General features: G+C 42.6%; 3 protein-coding genes across 3 annotated transcripts; 2 read left to right on the top strand and 1 right to left on the bottom strand.

Annotated features, from left to right (window-relative positions):
* Positions 1-1,873: 1,873 nt before the first annotated feature.
* Positions 1,874-2,845, top strand: LOC310868624 (3'(2'),5'-bisphosphate nucleotidase 1-like; the record flags this gene model as incomplete). Its single annotated transcript, XM_083779082.1, has 1 exon — positions 1,874-2,845. One exon carries the CDS (start codon positions 1,874-1,876, stop codon positions 2,843-2,845), a length of 972 nt encoding a protein of 323 aa, XP_083635208.1.
* An 8,377-nt stretch (positions 2,846-11,222) lies between these two features.
* Positions 11,223-13,475, bottom strand: LOC310868924 (large ribosomal subunit protein uL16-like). The gene is made up of 2 exons (XM_083779420.1): positions 13,386-13,475; positions 11,223-12,125 (listed from the first exon to the last, which is right to left on the bottom strand). Exon 2 carries the CDS (start codon positions 11,975-11,977, stop codon positions 11,327-11,329), a length of 651 nt encoding a protein of 216 aa, XP_083635546.1. The 5' UTR covers positions 11,978-12,125; positions 13,386-13,475; the 3' UTR covers positions 11,223-11,326.
* Positions 13,476-15,530: 2,055 nt separating this feature from the next.
* On the top strand, positions 15,531-18,733 carry LOC310869273 (large ribosomal subunit protein uL16-like). Its single transcript, XM_083779922.1, has 2 exons — positions 15,531-15,627; positions 17,959-18,733. The coding sequence occupies exon 2, from the start codon at positions 17,969-17,971 to the stop codon at positions 18,617-18,619; it is 651 nt and encodes a 216-aa protein (XP_083636048.1). The 5' UTR covers positions 15,531-15,627; positions 17,959-17,968; the 3' UTR covers positions 18,620-18,733.
* Positions 18,734-22,129: the final 3,396 nt, after the last annotated feature.

Consider the following 22,129-nt stretch of genomic DNA (forward strand, 5'->3'; position numbering starts at 1 on the left):
TGCCATATTTTCAGCACAGTGGTTTTGAATTGTTTACCAATGTATGTGTGTGCATCTTAAAACATTGCTGCACTGTCAAAAAACACGAAGCACCAGCCCTGTTTAAAAGAAATAAGACATGAAAAACCCTTTCAGTGTGCCTGCCGAGATGAAGGATATGGCAGACACAGCAGCAAGAAACAGTATTTTTGGGGATGTCTTTCCGCAGAGTTAGGCTGTTTCTGTTTACAGAAGTGACAGAAAGTAGACTTGCATCTGGAAAATATGTCATTGCACTGTGTGCACATATGTAGCTCCTTAATGTAGATGCACAAACAAAAATCTTCGATATCATCATCGGTTTAAAGTCTGCTTTCCAGGCACCGCTGGGAACGGTCCATGGCCACCTCATCATGGGAAGGGTCCATGGCCACCTCATGGGAAGGGTCCATGGCCACCTCATCATGGGAAGGGTCCATGGCCACCTCATGGGAAGGGTCCATGGCCACCTCATCATGGGAAGGGTCCAAGGCCACCTCATCATGGGAAGGGTCCAAGGCCACCTCATGGGAAGGGTCCATGGCCACCTCTTGGTCCATGGCCACATGGCCACCTCATGGTCGATACAAGCGCTTTCATGTCAGCCAACACTGTCGTCTGCCAGGTCTTCTTAGGCCGGCCTGAACACTGATATCATAGACTGGTCTTCAAGTACTAGTACCATATAATAATGGGTACAATTACAAAGGTTACTCTGACAAATACAATGGTTACAACATGTAGTTGCATAACCGGAGAGGCATGTGCATTCCCAACAGACATCATTCCCAAGGAGCATTGTTCCCAACGGGGCGTCGTTCCCAGTGAACATTGGTCTACTCTAGATTTCTAGAATTGCACAAAATCTCTTTGAGTGAGTAATAGTATGTGAGAATTGCCTGACTGATTGACTTCAAACATTGCATGCGTATCACAGAAGACACAAGAGAGTGTGTGCTCACAGGTAGTACCCCCCCCCCCCCCCCCCCCAGAGAGGACGTATAGGGCCTTAGTCCTGCTCCTCCTCCCAGCCCAAATCACACCTTGGAAAGCATGAGTGTCTATTTCAAACAAAGTGTTTTTTGACTGTCATATTTTAACGGCAGGAATTGACCCCCCAGTATCAGGTTGTATTATGATGTTGATATTCATTCATCAGCCAACACTCCCCACTCACAGGTAGTACCCTGTGAGTGTCATTATGTGACACTTATGTGAGTGTCACATAATGTCACAAGACAGAGCCACGGGCAACGAGATAGACAGAAAGTAATACAGAAAGTAATGCAGTAATACAGAAAGATTTGTGTGTGTGCAAGTCTATCCAGAACTGATCTCACAAGCCACGCATCCACTAATAGGTGCCGATCGGCCCAGCAGTTGGCGACGTTATCTCCGGGCACACAGACACAAACCCTCTCATTGAATCATGTGGATCGCTGTTCTGACATGGGAATGGCTCCAATCCGGATCTGTTCTGACATGGGAATGGCTCCAATCCGGATCTGTTCTGACATGGGAATGGCTCCAATCCGCATCTGTTCTGACATGGGAATGGCGTGGCTCCAATCCGGATCTCTGACTTATGGGGCCATGTGGTGATGTCAGTGGTCTATATGACATATCTATGACATATGACTCGTCTCTCTTGTCTCATCCAGTTAGGTCTGTTAGTTTAGTTCAGCCTCATTTTAAAAGGCCTATAGATACCTTTATTTAGCTACCATTAGTTATTTGTTTGTGGAAACTTGTTTCGTGTTTGATGCCTTGACTGCTTGCTCCACAACAGTTATGTTTTTGCTGTGAGGAAAAGCAAAGTCAACACCAGACAAATTTAGCTTACTTCACCGCATTCATGTCTGGAAATCCCACAGTGATAATGAATGTGGTGGCCTCTGCTTGGGCCGCGGCTGAAAAGGCTGGCTCCATTGTGAGGAAGGTCCTCCACAGTGGAGAGCTCGGTGTTGTGCGAAAGACGGGGGATAATGATCTGCAGACGCTGGCCGACAGATTGGGCCAGCAGAGCATCTGTGCCTCACTGTCCAGACGCTTCCCCAAAATCACCATCATTGGGGAGGAGGACCTTCCAGATGAGGAGGTAAGGGAAGACCTTATTGTAAATGGCCAGGCTGAGGACATCCTTCAAAAGACCTGTCCTGTGGAGTACAGTGCTGTGAAAGAGGAGGAGCTAGTCGTGTGGGTTGATCCCCTCGACGGCACAAAGGAATATACGGAAGGGATCCTGGATAATGTGACCGTCCTCATTGGTATTGCGTATAAAGGCAAAGCCATCGCTGGTGTCATTAACCAGCCATTCTACAACTACCAGCTCGGAGCAGAGGCCAACTTGGGGAGAACTCTGTGGGGAATGCTGGGACTAGGAGCATTTGGATTTCAGCTGCAGGAGGTCCCGGGCGAAAGGCGCATCGTCACCACCACCCGTTCCCATAGCAACAAGCTAGTGACAGACTGCGTCAACGCCATGGAACCTCATGAGGTCACTAGAATGGGTGGTGCAGGAAATAAGATCCTTCAGCTGATTGAGGGAAAGGCCTCTGCCTATGTCTTTGCCAGCCCGGGATGCAGGAAATGGGACACATGTGGTCCTGAAGCACTCCTGCGAGCCGTGGGAGGTGAACTGACAGACGTGCATGGCAATGCGTACAGCTACGATGCTAACGCAAAGCACATGAACTCCGCCGGGGTCCTTGCTACACTACGCAACCACCAGTACTATGCCAGCAGAGTACCACAGTCTGTATTGCAAGCCCTGAAGTCAGACTCAGTTAGTCTCTCAAGCCATACAACTCTTCCACAATCATCGTGAACCCTGATGATGTTTCATGTCACTTCCAACTCCAACACTCTCATCATTCCAAACACTGTAGTCAAATGTGTGTACGGCATGAAGAAGGATACTTAGGTATACTGCTAGCTGCTGCAGAAACATTCCTTTGACACTCTTTTCCATTTCTGACTCCTTCAAATTTGTTTGTGAACCTAGCTGACCTGCCTAAACTAACAACACACTGTGTGCTATATGAACAGAATCTGTGGTTCTCTTAACTTGTTTCACAACCTAAAGTAAATTATGGACTTTTCTGCACACCTGCGTTTATCTTTCAGAGCTGCACCATCTCTGCAGCGATATTGTTGTCTTTCAGTTTCCTGGACCATGATATGGATTTTTTTTTTTTCAAAACTGTCCAACCAGTGCAGCAGTCCTTTTGCAGAACAATGTGGGACGCATGCCACATACAGTAGGCTCTGGCTTGACTACAGTAGGCTCTGGCTTGACTCGAGTCCCGTTCATGATGACCTTTGCTGCATGTCTCTCCCCTTCCCTCCCTCCCTCTTTCCTGTCTGTCTTCACTGTAACTATCAATAAAGGCACAAAAGCCAAAAACAAATCTTTAAAAAAGTCCATAGACTTGGCTGCCACATGACAAAGTCATTGATGTCAAAATCCAGAGGACGGGCAGCAACTTTTTGTTTTGTTTATTTCTGTTTATTTTTAGATTTTAGTTTGAGTTTATAAATATGAGCATAATATAGTTTATTTACAGTCATTGTAGGCTAAAATTGGGATGAGGCTATATACAGTACAGGCAGTCTGGAACAAAATTGTGCTGAATCAGCTTGGCCTCTTGTCAACTGAAGAGTAAAGATGCTTGTTCTTTTTATGATGTTTACACTAACCTTCATGGTTTCCTGTGTGACTTTCCTACTGGGTCTGCGATGACAACGATTCCCCAGGAAGCCAAAACTAAAGCGAAAGTAATCTGAGCCACTGTCCCCACGGAGGTTGGACCGCCTCGGACCATTGCTTTACGGGCTCCACTGTACACATACGCAGCAGACAGAAGCAAAGCACCGCCGGAGAGGATCCCACAGCTCCAGCAGTTCTGAAACAATGGTTTGGGAACGGGTGGATCTGCAGCTGGAGGCGAAGAGGGCGGTTCAGGTGCCGGTGTCAACATTGCACTGTTTTGTCATGTGGGCCAAGCATACACAACACCTTGCTTATATAGTGTTCATAATCAACTTCACATTTAATGAATGTAATAGTCAATCCAGGCACTCAGTGTGACATATCTTTTCCTTTCAATGTCGATTTGTGCTGAAGTGATCTCCGTATATGGGTATAATATATATATAGGCTACCTGTGCGTGTGCATATATATATATATATATATATATATATATATTTTTTTTTTTATATATATATATATGAGAACAAAGTTGATGGCAGAGTTGATGGCAGCAGTATAGCCCAACAGGTGTGTATGCTCTCAGCAGGATTCCACTTCCATGGAAAGCAGTCAAAGCAGTCGAGTCTGCACACAGCATTAATAGGCTAAAAGGAGACTTGGCAATTAAATACAATTTAGAATTGGTGGGTTGGACTGTGTTGATAACGTTGTTATAATTAATTTTGCTCCAGCAGCAGACTGATGCTGATTAACGTTTTGTTGTTTCTGACGGCTGACAGCCATTACTATTACAGCTATAAAAAAAGAAAAGGTAAATAACAAGGCAGAATGATACTTTGATAGAGATGCTGTTGTCGGGAGATATCCTCACTCATTAGAATTCCTCTCAGGCAATCAAAATGCGAGGTCGGAACTAAAGGTATAATTACTTGTGCAAGCAGAGCACGCAAGTATTGTGGTTGTGCTGGTACGAATGCATGTGTATGCTTAGTGTAATGCATGTGATCAGGCACAAACCCTCCATATATATTTGTTCAGTTTCTGTTGGTCGATGCTTACACTAATATCTAGCCGGAAAGGCAAGTATGGAGCTCTCTGCTGGAACTGTTGCCCCCGCGATCCGACTCTGGATAAGCGTTTGAAGATGGATGGATGGATGCCTGCCACACACAGATGGTCTTAGACTATATAAATAAAGAAAGACCAGTTATTAACTTATTATGCACTAGATACATCTAAAAAGAATGCATACCTCCCATTACCACCTTAGATATGATTGAGTCAGTTTGCCCTTTACCTTGATTTTGTCCTTTGATCTTTTCAACCAAAGATTTATTAATCTCTCCAAAGCCGTCTACTGATCATTTCCAGAAAGTTTTGTGTAAATCCACACATCCATTTTGTTAGTAGAAAGACCGATTTCAACCTTGACCTTGATTGTGACATTTTCAAACCAAAACTTGATCATCTCTTTAACAGAGGCAGGACTGAATAATAGCCTACGAATGAAATGCCAAAGATTTCTTATTTCCCATGCTAAGCCACGTATCTCTAGAGAGATATCAGTTCAGTGGCATTCACAATATTAATTAATCACACATTCTGAGACTCCGATAACAAGTGCTCCTCACTCAATGTTGCTATACTACTTAGTAAACACATTGTTTCTTTGCACAGTATAGGCTACTAATAGAAAATTAACCGTAGAATGGCCTAGCCGATTTATTTCTACATTTTGTCTGTACAAAGCAAAGCATTTCAGCTCAGAACTCGAGGTGTCTTTAAAAGCTGATGAATATGCTTTACTTGAGAAAACTGCAAACAAATGTATAGGCCTAATACAATTCCCTGGTGTGGCATGCATTCCTTTCCGACACATTGCCTGGCTATAATAGCAGTAGTAAGGTCACAATTTCTCCATGCAATTAGCAATAGCCTGTATAACAATAACCCTGAATGTTTATCAGACAAATAAACAAACATAACTTGTTCAATGTTCAGGTTCTGTATGATAGATACGGTATCAAACAGCAACACATTGAAGGAATTAAGAATACGCTGTGTACAGTACTTTGAGTTGTTGCTTTAATGATAAGCCAAGCCATATTCTTTTAGAATTACATCAGCTGTTGTTTTCACTCTACTGAAGTAATTATTCACGCTGCCTTCATTTAATGTAATAATGGCTTCATTATTCAGAATTATTTGCTGCAAAAGCACATTTATTTCATGTCACTGAATGCCACACCAGATATGAACGGTTTTCACTAAACATAATTTTGTTGTGCTGTAACTGCATACTGTACACTGTGTATACACCCATTCCAGACTAGCATTCATTTCTTGTTGCATAATGACCTAACCAGCAAATGCTCAAAATATACAGTACTGTGACTGTCAATGGCTAACTGCATGTGTAACTGTTAAATTGATCAGTTAGGCGACTGTAGGCCTACAGTAAATTATGTGACGGACATCTTTAAGAATCGTTTTCAATTCATTATTTTGATTATTTTGTTTATTTTTCTAGTTTTTTGTTTAGTTTTTTACATTATCAGCAGGACTGATAAAGTGCCTTGATTTTAACAAATGAATTAGTGCTCTGTCTGCAGACTGAGGACTGCGGACCAATGAACAAAACTTGTTCTCATCAAAATAAAAGTGATACTTACTGATGTGAGTTAGAGAGCTTTTGAAATGTATCACATTTGGTTTATTTTCATTTATAGTTTTTTTTAATATATAAGTCTGCAAATAAAGTATAGGCAAGATATTATTTTTTAATTTTTTAACACAGGCTATAGGTGCACTGTATAAGGATTCTAATGATTGGTAAAACGTTCCATTCACTCCATATTCAGGCTGCACCAGATTAGGTCCCTGTTGACAAAATCTAAGGCTAAGGCTAAGGCAAAATGGTTTCCTCTTATCTAACCTGGTTCTTATTATTGTACATATACGTATAGTGAATAAAGTTGGTCAATGTAGGATCTATCTTTGAGGAAACCATTTTGTTAATATATGAGTATATGTGTATTTTCTCTAGATGGAACGTAAGCCTGCCGTTGAGTATAGAGGAATATGTTGTAGACTGTACAAACAAGACTGATCCATCTATAATTAAGAGGCACCCTTGGGTCATCATGTTTAAAAATAGGGATTATAATGGATCTGAACCACACCGTGAGTGACAAATAAAGCCCTTTTGATTCTTGGTTGCTGACTGACTGCCTGCCTGACTGACTGACTGATTAATTGATTCTTCATCCATGAAGTAAAGGATTCTAAGCATAAGGTAGCCTAATCATTGGAAGTTATCCCCCTTCTTTTAAGTGCTTCCCTGGAGAGCCTGTGCGCCAGCTGATGCACAAATACCAATGATGCATAAAAAGGACAATGGCAGGATGTCCTTGCTAGGATTACAGTCCTTGCCTTGGAATATGCATGCAAACACCTGAGATTATAATTTTTTTAAATCCACCTTCCAAGTCACCTGATTTGCCCCACTTGCCATGTGAAGGCACACAGTAAAATCCTCAGTTAATTTAACTCTGAAGAGGGTACAAATTAAACCAAATGGACCATTTGATTCCATTTGTTGAGTTAAATGAACACTAAGGATTTTACTGTGCACTGTTTCTGGTTCATGCAAATCAAGAGAAATCATTCTGCACCTCACTGCTGAACCAGGCTGACTGATCTGAGTCTACATCACTGAATTATTAAGGCTTACTTCCTTGTCATTAACTTGGGAAAAGTGCATAGTGCTTTACAACACTATGCCCTAATGACATGTCACATTACCGTCTAATGTGCGGCAGAGAGACATTATGAGAGACTGAAGACAGTGGCATATTTGCCCTAATACCAAGTAGTTTAGCCTTCAATTGAAATGAGCCGTCAAATAACTGACACATAATCAATGCACACAACTGTGTGTGGCAGATTGTAAAATACTCTCTCACTACAAATAGTCAATACAAATATGCATTTTATGTGAGCAATAAATGGCTATTGATTCTGTAAACGTTATCGGCATAATATTCATGATATAATACCAGTTAGTCACTTTTTGACCCAGGATTTGATCACACTCAAGATCTATTCTGTGACTACTTAGCCACTGGTTCCAAAACACTGGGTCTTCATTTGTGGGTCGTGGACACATTTTTATGGGTCCCTCTATTTTTAGTTTACACATTGATTCTATGATTTCCTCAGTCATTTCGAGAAGAAATCAAAGAAATGTCATACATTTCAAAACAAATGTTAGAGAAGTAGTGAAAATAGTGTCTGCTATTTTCATTTGGGTCCTGGGGAGAGATTTCTCTTCTGGGTCAGGCTAAAAGGTTTGGGAACCACTGCAATATAGGGTGCGCAATATGATGCAGTTTCACAATAAAGCCATATGGGGCCTATTCTTCAGAGGCTCGCAATTTGTGTATTTCAGGTTTCTCATATAAAAAAATCTTATGAAATTGTGCAAGCAACCATGGAGAGCATGAGTTGAAATTTTCGTGATGGGACATCTCTCCTATCTTCTCTTTCTGTTTCTCTCTCTCTCTCTCTTTCTTTCTCTCTCAAACACGCAGAAGCATGAGCAAGGACTACTGTATATGCAGAATTGAACACGCCTCTGTCAGACAAGCTAATCTGATTTGACACATGGCTCGCAAAACAGGTGTGTGTGTGTGTGTGTGTGTGTGTGCGCGCGCGCGTGTGTGCGTGCAAACAAGTGACACCTGCAGCCACCAAAATGGTACCAAGATGCCCACTTTCACTATGTGATGAAGTAGCGAGGGTCATGTTCTTACTCTTGGTCCTGACTTCCTATACTTCCTAGCCGGATCTCTTTCTTTCTTTTGCCTTCCATATCTGCCTGTGCATCTTCTTCGTTCCACCTCTCCATCTCTTCTGTCTTTCCCTGTCTCAGTATCTTTTTAATCCTGTCCCTGAAATCAATTATTCAGTCCTCCTGCTGAGTAGGCAGACACACTGATTATATAGGAGAGAGAGAGAGAGAGAGAGAGAGAGAGAAGTAAAAAAGGAGAAAGAAACAATGAGGCAATTTTAAACGGAAAGGATGGAAGGAAACTTTCACTAGACAATGGGCTGAGATGTGAGGTCTCTCAATTTTTTTCTGTTTCTGTGTGTGCGCATGCGTGCGTGTGTGTGACATGATGCAAAAGTGAACCAATAACTGATCTAATAACTGCATGTGATACCAGCCAACACCTCCTGCTATGTAAATTGTGTTAATTATTATTATAGTATTATTTATAAGACCATCCACTAAGCATGTGTTTTATCACTCACTCACTCTGGGCTCAGTAAGACATTATTAAATGTAGCCTTTTTTGTGCTTGCTTTTCTTTATAGGCTTACCCATTAGGGCCTCGCCTCGTATCTATCTTTACAGACAGAATTTATGATTAAAGGACTGTGTGGGCACTGTTCACCCATTATTGTTAATAAGTTAGCAAAGCATAAAATATAAAAAGCAAGATGCTCCATTTTTCCTTTAGCCAGTACAGCTGGCAGTGCACATTGTATAGTGTCTCCAACTCTTTTCACAGACATATAGTTTCAGAACAGAATTCCAGTAGGGATTCAAATAAACGTAAGATTTCAAAGTCCCATGCAGTCCATACCCGACTGCCGCCAAACCCTGCACATCACATGCCTACAGGCCTGCATCATTTGATACAGCACATTACTGTAAACCTTCTTACCCACATAAACAATACAATATCAGTTGTACCAGCTCAGGTCGGTAGTGCCTCAGTAGGTAGAGCAGCCTTGTGGTGCCTTGCATGGTTTCCTCTGCTATATCTGAGTAAGAAGTACAGTAAGTGCGCATGCACGTTCTCCAAAGGCCAAAAGCAGTATGGACCCCTTTTGTGTCACAGCGTTAGCTGGAGGCTTCTGCTGACAGCTGCCTTTCATCAGCGGTGGTGCCGGTAGCCTCCGGACAGAATTTCTGCACTGTTAATATTGCAATATAGTGTTCTTGGACAGTCGTTTGCCTCTACCTAGTCTCTTGAGACAGACTAAAAGAGGGCAATGTTTTTCTTTTATTTCTTGCTGATGGGTTCTCAGATTGACCTCTATAGGCTACCTACGCAGTGCCCACAGAAAAACGCCATAATATTTTACAAACATAAAATGGGTCTATAGGAAAGCACCGTTTACTATTTAGTATACTGTCAGCATACTGTTACGGCGATGCCAGCGTTAGTGGTTAAGTGGTTAAGGAGTTCTGTTAGAGAAACAGGGAAGATAAACTTCTGAAGATGTGTGTTGTATATTGTGTTGAGGTTATTATGCTGCTGCACTGCTGCAGTGTTTGTCTGGGGAGTATTGCACGGGAATTTGATTTGAGTCTCTGTCAGGATGTTATGATATTGCCTGTGTAAAACACAGTGTTCTGTACTGCTGCAGTTATTGCACGTATACCTGTTGGTTTGGATGGCTAAACGTCCGTGGTCGGGGGACCCAGGGACCCTTGGCATTCGGGGAAATTGCGCCGTACTAGGTTTGATGCCCTGAAAAGGGCTCCTGGGACCCTCCATTGGCTGTTGATTTTGTTAAATTTAGGTTGAAAATATGAAGAAAAACACGAATATGTCACGCACACGCGCTATGGGGGCCCTGCAAATATTACCGACCCAGGGGCCCTCGTGGGGATTAATCCGTCCCTGGTGGGAGGTAATGGCAGGGCACAATGGGGCAATGATTTCTGCTTGCCTCTGCTCCACTGGAGTAAAACAAATTTTGTACTGAATGCGATCCTTCTAGTTGCTCAAAACCTTATTGTATAGTCAGTTATTAGTCAATATTTATGGGTATAAATTCAATAGATTCAAAATGACAGTTGCAATTCGAGAAAACCTCATTTAACACAGGCTAAATTAATCCCCAAATGCATTTATTGTATTGAATAGATATTCTAATCTAGACAGTTGGATTGACTGCTTGCTGGCCACCACTTGAGAACATGAAGGCGCTTATTGAAATGTTTAATCTGATTGACGGAGAAGAACATTTCCTGGCTGGAGTGGAGACTTGCACTTGGAATAATAAAACCTTGCTTGTTAAAAATGTCACTCTTTTACACCTACAGTATGAACCTTTGGTTTGACAAATGGAGTGACGTTGCTGTACACACTACAGTACTTCAATAATATAATGAACAAGCAAACAAGTAAATTTGAAATATTCACATTAACTGAACTTTATTTTATTGAAATACTTCAGATTAATTTTCTTTTTCTTTTATCTTTTCTTAGTCACACATTGTGACAGGTTGTGAGCTTCGCCTATAATGACATGCCCAAAATAGGGATGCCAAGTTTTTAAAGACTGGGGGTCTGGGACACATCAACTGCATAACTGCCAATACCAATGTTGTAAAAATAAAAGTAAAATAATGTCCGATACATCGCCCAGATCTAAATATCTGTCAGGCTCTATTGAAGAATGCTCCGGAACTCTGTCATTCCTCCATTTTATTAGTGCACATCAAAGTAATACACGTTTCCATAATTATTTTTTGTTTGAGTACAACATATAATGAAGCCTGTTTATGAGGCACTCTACTTCTTGGCATGCAGGAACTTCCAGCGAGTCAGAGGGCCCGTCTTGGCGATATACTTGACGCCACAGCCATCGGGAACCACACGCTTCTGGGCCATCATCTCGTCGAAGTCGGACGCGTTGAACTTGGTGAAGCCGTACTTCTTGGAGATGTGGATCTTCTGGCGTCCGGGGAACTTGAACTTGGCCCTGCGCAGGGCCTCGATCACGTGCTCCCGGTTCTGCGTCTTGGTGCGCACGGACATGATCACTTGACCGATGCGCACGCGGGCCACTGTGCCCAGGGGCTTCCCGAAGGCGCCGCGCATGCCCGTCTGGAGCCTGTCAGCACCGGCGCACGACAACATCTTGTTGATGCGGACGACGTGGAAGGGGTGTACGCGAATGCGGATGTGGAATCCGTCCTTGCCGCAGGTCTTCACCATGTACTTGTTGGCACAGATGCGCGCCGCCTCCAGCGCCTCCGACGACAGCTGCTCGTACTCGTCGGAGACCATGTGGCCGCATAGCGGGAACTCCTCCACATGGGCCTTCTTCCGGCCCAGGTCGAAGATCCGGATCTTGGGGTCGGGGACCCCCCGGCAGAAGCGGGACTTGGGGTAAGGCTTGTTCTTGCAGTACCTGTAGCATCGGGCTGGTCGGCGACCCATGACTAAGATTTATGGTACTCACTCAAGAGGAGCAAGACAGATTGTTTGATGTAAATTCAGTTCTTATTTAGTTTATATAATGGTGTTTGGGTAATGCTGATGCTGAAGTCCTTTGCCCATATATGGAGATCGCTGATGTCATCAGTATCTGTGAAAAACGAGGAACAGGACACGTTCTTTAGTGTTGCTTGGCTCGGTCAGCAGCGGTTTATTAGACTCAATATATCAACATTCATTTGCATATATCAAAATAACAACAGACATCTTACTTCACAATAGCTTAAAAAATACAAAATACAATAAACCAAATAAATCAAAAATAAACTGTATCTTTCATAAAACCAAAAATAAAGTTTGACATAATATCCAATCTTTAGTGTTGTAGTCGAGACCACCTAAAGCGAGACCAAGACAAGACCAAGACCTAGGAGGGTCGAGACCAGGACGAGACCACCGCGAGTCTAGGGGGGCCGAGACCAAGACAGAGACCGCTGCAAGGCGAGACCGAGTTAAGACCAAGACCTGGTTTATTTTTTTCTTATTTGATATAGGCACAGAAAACAATCTTGATCTGAAACACTACAAATAGATTTTACTGACTTTGGAAAAGCTCAAAATTAGGTATAGGCCTACTACAGGATGATTTATTCAAATATTTATTTTAAATATCAATGAATGAACAACAATGAGGCATGCACATCAGAGCCCATTGGGAGAAACTTTTTTTGTGTTAATTAACTATACAAAATCTATAAGGCCAAACCTTATTAGAAAATTTTGAATAGTATGAAAGCAGGTGCTGCCAAATAAGTAATTACCCTCATGCCAGTCAGTTGCGCAAATATAAAGGTCGTATCAATTAGCGGAGCAGCTTCTCACTGACTGCAGCACAATGAACAGCTCTTCTTAAAGTTTACTTACTTTAATAATATGACATAGTGTTGGATCTCCAGACAAACAAACCTTGGATTATAATTATTGGATGATAATTCTTCAAACAACCACCACGAGCCACAAGGTAAGAAACTAGTTATTCATTGTTCAAACAGTCGCACCCAGCAGCGGGTGTTCTTCATCGCGTCGCATTAACACTGCATTAAGACATGGTAGTATAATATTGGTGCAACATGGAAATATGTAATTAAATAGTTAATCTCAATTAAAAGGGGAGAGAGAGAGAGAGCTTAAAGCCCCGTTCCCATTTCAAATAATAAAAAAGGCTGTCTAGCGCGAGGCCTCGCAAGCCGCACTATACCTAAAAAGTCAGGCTGTGTAACTCTCCGCCATCCGGCCGACACTTTATTTATGCCAGCCTGATATCATTTCATACAAAACGTTACTAAACATGTCACTGACAGTTCACAGTAGTTTCAACATCATTAGGAATGTTTAGATATGGTTTTTATACCTGTGAAAAACGAGGAACAGGACACGTTCTTTACTGTTGCTCCATAGAGTATTAAAAGGAGCTTAGCTCGGTCAGCAGCGGTTTATTACTGACTGCGCATGCGTGGGACCGAGACTACAGGCAGTTCCTCTATGATTCGCAGCAGCGCCATCTATTGACTAGGAAGTCTAATAAGATGTGGCATCTCATAAAAAAAAAGGTTTAGAGAGAGAGAGAGAGACAGACAGACAGACAGACAGACAGACAAGGAGAGGGAGGACAGCCCTCTGTGATTGACCAGTATAGTGTAAGACAGTGGTTCCTAAACTTTTTCATGTCAAGGACCCCCAAATTGACAGTAATTAGTCTGCGGACCCCCATTTGGATATATACTGCGGTGCCCCTGGGGCCTCTACAGTGGTGCCCAGTGCCCACTGGCCTACTTGGAACGATGCAAGTTGGAAATGCATGCCCCACCCAGATATTTTGTCTGTGTCCCTTATATGCTCATATATGGAGTTATATGGAGTTATCTGTCAGGCATGCCCAAATATGGAGTCTATACGTTAGAATGATGTCAGAACAGGCCAGCTCACCGTGACACACGGTCTATGACTGAACCCATGGGTACAGACAAATTTACATATAGCGCCCAAGCCCAAGTCCTGATGTCACTCATGGTTCACGGAAGTAATTTCTCTATGAAGAATAACATTGGGTCATGTTACAAAAATAAACAAACTGTCCTAGAGATATTGTCGGGGAGGTGGCTCTGTATCGTTTACGACAGTCATATTATATTATATTTGATACAGTCTGTTTCTAGTGAAAATGAGTCTGAGTGCAACCACACTAATAATGTGTAAAAAGAAAAACATTTATTTACACTCATAGTTCTGTCAAACTGAAACAAGTCAATGAAACTATTTATGAAAACTATGAAAAAGTTTCATCTGCAACACTATCTATTATTACAATTGAGAGAATTTCACACCCACATAAGGTGCGGAAGTCTGAGGGCGTGAAGTCCACGGGTTCATCTACTTTTTATTTGCATTATAATCCCCATAGAGGGATTTTAGATCGCCTCATAAGAACTGTGTTTGAAAAATACACAAATCATCCTGGCCGTTTCACATATGGATATGGATATTAAGAATCACTGATTCGCTAATGTTAGGCTACTACTTACTGCTGCTGAATTGGTTACATTTTCACTAGAAACAGACTGTATCAAATATAATATAATATGACTGTCTTAAACGATACAGAGCCACCTCCCCGACAATATCGCCAGGACAGTTTGTTTATTTTTGGACCAAAATTCCTATATGAGAGTGAGACTATAACATGACCCAATGTTATTCTCCATAGAGAAATTACTTCTGTGAACCATGAGTGACATCAGGACTTGGGCGCTCTATGTAAATTCGTCTGTACCCATGGGTTCAGTCATAGAGACATAGACGGTATACCGTGTGTCACGGAGAGCTGGCCTGTTCTGACATCATTCTGACGTGTGCATATAGACTCCATATTTGGGCATGCCTGACAAATAACTCCATATACAGTATGAGCATATAAGGGACACGGACAAAATATCTGGGTGGGGCATGCATTTCCAACTTGCATCGTTCCAAGTAGGCCAGTGGGCACCACTGTAGAGGCCCCAGGGGCACCGCAGTATATTTTCAAATGGGGGTCCGCAGACTAATTACTGTCAATTTGGGGGTCCTTGACATGAAAAAGTTTAGGAACCATTGTCTTACACTATACTGGTCAATCACAGAGGGCTGTCCTACAACTGCGGTGATGCTCCCTCTCCTTGTATTTCCCTGCCTCGCTCTGCCATCCTTGCTCTACTTCTCTCTCTCTCTCTCTCTCTCTCTCTCTCTCTCTCTCTCTCTCTCATTCACATAACAATAAAGTGGAACAATTAACATGGATGTCCTGATGTCATCAGTAGGCCTATATGTAAGTGTAGAGGGTTCAGAAATAGCCTCTATTATAGTTTGTCACTAAAACATACACCCCCCATTTTTTAAGATGTATTAGAACTATTCTAACATTATTGACACTTTTTTATGAGATGCCACATCTTATTAGACTTCCTAGTCAATAGATGGCGCTGCTGTGAATCATAGAGGAACTGCCTATAGTCTCGGTCCCACGCATGCGCAGTCAGTAATAAACCGCTGCTCCTCTTCCTTTTCCTGCTGCTGAGCTACACTAAAGAACGTGTCCTGCTCCTCGTTTTTCACAGGTATAAAAACCATATCTAAACATTCCTAATGATGTTGAAACTACTGTGAACTGTCAGTGACATGTTTAGTAACGTTTTGAGTGTACTCGAAGTGAGTTTGGACCAGTAGTTTTATTGTTTTGATCGAGTTGAATAATGGCTGCTGCCAGGTAGTTTTACACTGTTACCACACAGACAGCACACGTGGTGCGCGTGCCTTTCTGAATGAAAACGTGTTATTTTGAATGTGTATTTAAGCTAATGGTGTGAATGAAGAAGAGTATTAGATTTAGGAAATGTATTGTTATGATAAATGGAATCTGAGTGTTCTGACTACAGTATTAATTTTGTATGTTGAGTTAGCTCTGAAACATGACGCAACTGCAGCCTGTTTTACGCAATCGCTACATTTAGTCCAAACGTGTATATAAACATTCCGATTTCAAATATAAAGTCCTCGCCACATGTGCCACGGGTTTTAGAAATTTGCTGGTAGTACTGGTACAGCGATTAGCATTGCTGCATCCCGCGTTGTTATTTTTATCCGAGCTCCCCGGCTACTTTTCTCAAACGGGGTTCGTTTGTGAAATTCACAGTTGCACACCGGGAGCGCACTCGCCTATTAGTCTGTATTGGCAGGGCGGTCAGCGTACCTATATCGAACACACCGAGTGCCACCTCCTCCCGACCGATAGGGGCGCGGAGTTGAAAGCAATGGCAGCTCGGATAAAAATGCTTTTTATTAAACAACGCGGGATGCAGCAATGCTAATCTCTCTACCAGCAAAATTCTTACACCCGTGGCACATGTGGCGAGTACTTTATATTTGGAATCTGAATGTTTATGTACACCTTTACAATGGAAATGTAGCGATCGCAAAACAGGCTGCAGTTGCGCTGTCATGTGAACCATGGCTAGTTGAGAGTAAGAATACAGATTAGATATTATGTCAAACGGGTTATTATTGTGCACTTTATTTTTGGTTTTATGAAGGATACAGTTTATTTTTGATTTATTTGGTTTATTGTATTTTGTATTTTTGAAGCTATTGTGAAGTAGCCTGTGCACCATTTCATTTCGGTATATGATCCGAGATAGACCTAGAATGCCTGTGATCATTTAATTATACTTCGTAAATTTTCATGTATCAGAGGCATAGAACGGTCCCACTTACTTTATGGTCGGGTTCCATATTGTCGGCCTAAATGTGATAAATGCTCCGTTTGTACTCACCCATTAAATAATTCCAAAGACGTGGAGTGAACTATGGTCCTCTAGTTTTATATCCATGTGAAAGTTCTGGCACAAAACGTGTATTTAGTCAATTATCTCCACTTTTTCAAGAGATGCACACGGACATCTTTCTCTCCGGGCGAGGGGGGGGCGGAATGATCGATGAACTGATTTTACAAATACGTCCTGTTTACCACAGACGTCATCACCAATTGACCAGGGAAACACAAAAGTTTGCAGTCACACAATTGGCAGGTGGTGTGATTAATTACCCAGCACCTATCGCAAAGCACCTGCCAATTGTGTGACTGCAAACTTTTGTGTTTCCCATGTCAATTGGTGATGACGTCTGCGGTAAACAGGACTATTTGTAAAATCAGTTCATCGATTGTTCCGGCCCCCCTCACCCGGAGAGAAAGATGTCCGTGTGCATCTCTTGAAAAAGTGGAGATAATTGACTAAATACACGTTTTGTGCCAGAACTTTCACATGGATATAAAACTAGAGGACCATAGTTCACTCCACGTCTTTGGAATTATTTAATGGGTGAGTACAAACGGAGCATTTATCACATTTATGCCGCACATTAAAGTTAAAGTTCTACCACAATTCAAGGAGGGTGTACTATGGCTCTTGCATGTGAAATACTGTACATACTGTATGTAACAACAAGAGCCGTTCTAGGGCTAGATCCGAGAGGGAGCGGATGATATGGTTACGTCATGTTGTAGTATTGTTTTGTAGTCGCCAGACAGGAACAACAGGCGGCGGCAACTTCCTTTTCCCTCTCAAAAGTTACAGGCTACGAGAGCTTTTATTAAGAGGGAAAAATAAGTTGTTGCCGCCTGTTGTTCCTGTCTGGCGACTACAAAACAATACTACAACATGACATAAACATATCATCCGCTCAAGCCCGGATCATACAGACTTTTGAAACAGATACCAGGCTTTCCTCCGAGGTGGTGGAAAGCCTGGTGAGGCGAGGTTAATTGTGAAGTAAGATGTCTGTTATTATTTTGATATATGCAAATGAATGTTGATATATTGAGTCAGTAATAAACCGCTGCTGACCGAGCCAAGCAACACTAAAGAACGTGTCCTGTTCCTCGTTTTTCACAGATCATTAGTCATGGGTCGTCGACCAGCCCGCTGCTACAGGTACTGCAAGAACAAGCCTTACCCCAAGTCCCGCTTCTGCCGGGGGGTCCCCGACCCCAAGATCCGGATCTTCGACCTGGGCCGGAAGAAGGCCCATGTGGAGGAGTTCCCGCTATGCGGCCACATGGTCTCCGACGAGTACGAGCAGCTGTCGTCGGAGGCGCTGGAGGCGGCGCGCATCTGTGCCAACAAGTACATGGTGAAGACCTGCGGCAAGGACGGATTCCACATCCGCATTCGCGTACACCCCTTCCACGTCGTCCGCATCAACAAGATGTTGTCGTGCGCCGGTGCTGACAGGCTCCAGACGGGGATGCGCGGCGCCTTCGGAAAGCCCCTGGGCACGGTGGCCCGCGTGCGCATCGGTCAAGTGATCATGTCCGTGCGCACCAAGACGCAGAACCGGGAGCATGTGATCGAGGCCCTACGTAGGGCCAAGTTCAAGTTCCCCGGACGCCAGAAGATCCACATCTCCAAGAAGTACGGCTTCACCAAGTTCAACGCGTCCGACTTCGACGCGATGATGGCCGAGAAGCGTGTGGTTCCCGACGGCTGCGGTGTCAAGTATATCGCCAAGACGGGCCCTCTGACTCGCTGGAAGTTCCTCCATACCAAGAAGTAGAGTGCCTCATAAACAGGCTTCAGTATATGTTTTACTCAAACAAAAAATAATTATGGAAACATGTATTACTTTGGCTTGATAATTATGCACAAATAAAATGGAGGAATGACAAGATTTCTGGAGCATTCTTCAATAGAGCCTGACAGATATGTAGATCTGGGCGATGTATCGGACATTATTTTACTTTTATTTTTACAACATTGGTATTGGCAGTTATGCAGTTGATGTGTCCCAGACCCCCAGTCTTTAAAAACTTGGCATCCTTATGGGCATGTCATTATAGGCGAAGCCTTTAAAAATAAAAATAAAAAATGTAGATGTATAAAGCTCACAACCTGTCACAATGTGTGACTAGTCTTTGCTATTAATATGTTGGATTTGTATTACTAACTTTAAAATAGAAAGTAGAGGTCCTGATGCCAAAAATACTTTTGTTACCAATGTTTCGACAAACAAGTTGCCTTCTTCAGGGTATCTTCAGGGTTTGTGTTACTAAACACTTAAACACGCAATACTTTAGTAAATGACCTTTTCCTCTGTACTTTGGAATAACTCGTCTCAAAACCTCTGTATTTACAGTATTTGTATGTTTTTCTATGAGGACCCCAGGAAGACTATAACTGGTTGCCATGGCACCATCTAATGGAGATCCTTAAAGAAATCGAATAAAATCAGTGTCCTGTCTAAAAATAAACAAAATATAGTAAAGTCGAAGCTGTCTGAAGCGCATTTTCAACATTTGGTGGCCAAACAAAATCAGAAGTGAAGAACTCTGGAGGAAAGGGAGTCAGGAACCAGTGGAGAAACAGATCCTAAGGAGAAAGTGGGGATGGATTGGCCACCCTGAGGAAACCGGCAGCTACTACAACGTGCCCCGCACTGACTTGGAACCCCCAGGGGAAGCGGAAGAGAGGGCGGCCTAGGAACACCTGGAGGCTGGACACTGAGGCGGAGCTGAAGAGACGGAATCAGCTGGGGAGAGGCGGAAAGGAAAGCCCAAAACCGTGTTGGATGGAGAAGAGTCGTTGATGGCCTATGCTCCACTGGGAGCGACGGGCCTAAGTAAGTAATAGTAAAGTCGAACCAATGAAGTATTAAGAGCTTGTGATGATGAAATAACTCCAGTGGTTCCATTGGAAGGCAGGTTCCTCTCCATTTCATTAAACGTGGGGGACATACATGGTTTCCACCTGCCAGCATCGTGTACTAATAGAAGCACCATTTCTTGGTATTTCATCATTCACGCTGTCCTCGTGTTGGTACTGTACGTTCTCTAGATGTGCCCCCGAGCCTCTCAACATTAATACCCCCTAAAACTTATGAATCACTCGGTGTGGATGCCACTCCCCTCTGTGAAAACGCTTTAACCCTGAGGAATAATTCACACACAGTCACCTAGGTGTCCTCAGAGGAACCTCTGGGGAGATTTTCCCACCCAACGAGGAAGAGTTTGGTCTTACATATCGTTGCTGTACAGTACAGGCAGAAAACCTTGTATGTCCAAAACCAGAGGGAAAGAAAAGGTGTTCCAATGGATCCAGTGTACAGGCTCTATTTATAAAAGGCACTGACAGGCTACTACTTATACTAACTATACTTTTAGCCTGGCTTCCCTGTTTTGTATATATTTCCCCCCCCTATTTAAAAAAGAATGTCGATCAGCCATTTTCACTACTACTGTCATGATGCTGTCAAACAAAAATAAGACTATCTATAAAAATAATTGTGCGCGTGTGTGAGAGAGAGAGACAGGTGAAAGAGCCCCTTCCTTAATAAATAGGGGCCTTGGACCTGTGTCCTGATCTGTGCAGGACATAGTGCACTGTGCAAATGAGAATCTACCTCTGTAATTACTCGCACAGTTGATTGTCTGGTGGCAACAGTGTCACTGAAGCCTCATTCATACTACTGTCGTATGAGGGTGTCGCTCATCAAATATAGCCAATCTACAAGCTCACAACGTGCCCCAACACCATGACATTATGAACTTGTAGATCTGCTGGCGAGCGACACCATCATATGACAGTATAAATTAAGCATTACAGATGACAGATTGAGGAGTGTAATCTGCCGGAAGATGACGGATTATGTCCTGCAATATTTCTGTTACGTTTCTACCTACTGTGAATCAATTTGAAACGCAGTTTAAGCTCACTAAAGCCTGATTTCTACTTAGTTGTGCGTTAGAGTTGTGCACCGAAAATAGCAGATTTACATCGGCTATTTTCGGTGCTCAACACAAAGCATGGTACAAAACAGGCATAAGATGTACGTACACGTGCACGTGTGCAGTCACACAAACATGAGTGTGATGTTAACGCACATCCAGAGTTCCAGACTATAGAGCAAACAGTGGTGGAGTGTTGACAGAGTAACACACACGCAGCCACAAGCTCAAGAGTGGTGGTCTGGAGGTTAAAGGGATTTTATGTAGTGACAGCATCCATCCGTCATCTATCACTAAAACAACAAATAATGGCCTGCCGTCAAACCTATACAGTATGGCTGTGGCAGTAGAGGCGTGGAGAGTTGGTGTACAGTATTTCTCCTTTTTTCTAGCATGGCTGCCTGTATCCATTCCACTTTTGACTGCAACAAATATAGCGTAAAAGCAATATGCATTATGTTCTCCGCTCTATACTATGGTGTCTGCTGGGGAAACTGGATGACAGGGTCACAACGAAAACTATGTTTCAAGATTTGTAAAGTGACAAACACATAATACATTTTTTTTTAGGTTTTCTGAGCTCATAATGGTTCACACTTAAATATGGTGCCAGAGAGTCATGCAACAAATCAGAAGGGGTTAGGGGAACACGGGTTAAATAAGACCAGTCAGTCCCTGTGATATGAGAGGTCGGGATCACGGTCATGTGGTGTCTCAAGTTCAAATACAAGAGGAGTGACTATAAGGCCTCATAAGAGGCTCTGGTCATCTAGACACTTAAATGGATCTGAGAAATACAGCAGTATACAATTGTGAAATATAGAACCATACAACATCGAAATCTATACATAATTCAATACAATCAATATAGAAAAACAATATTCATAGATATATGTGGATTAAATCCATGTCCTGAACGTAGACCTGAATGCCCCTCTAGTTATAATGGAATAAGCCTAGAGTATATACTGTATACAGTAGGTAGTACACCTGCAGGTGAAAAGGGGAAGGTGGCCATCACAATTAGGGTTAAAAAAGGGGTTTACAAAAAAATAATGGAAAAGTTCAGTTATAAGTACAGAAATATTTTAATTGTATTTTATTACAAAAAAGATTTGAGGTCAAAATCTAATTTAAGGCCAAGAGGAGATAGTGTTTTTAAGTACTGAATCCAAAAAGCTTCGCGTTTTAGCAGAAGCTGATGAATCCTCTTCTAGGTACAGACACTTTTTCTATGCCTATGTAGTGTAGTAGAGAGGATACAGGGTGGTTGGCTTCCACAAAATGGGCGGCAACGGGGTATGTAATATTCTTACACTGAATAGTGCTCTGCTATGTGTACT

Source organism: Protomyctophum parallelum (genome assembly GCF_964188405.1).
Source record: "Protomyctophum parallelum genome assembly, chromosome: 13".
Taxonomy (NCBI): Eukaryota; Metazoa; Chordata; class Actinopteri; order Myctophiformes; family Myctophidae; genus Protomyctophum; species Protomyctophum parallelum.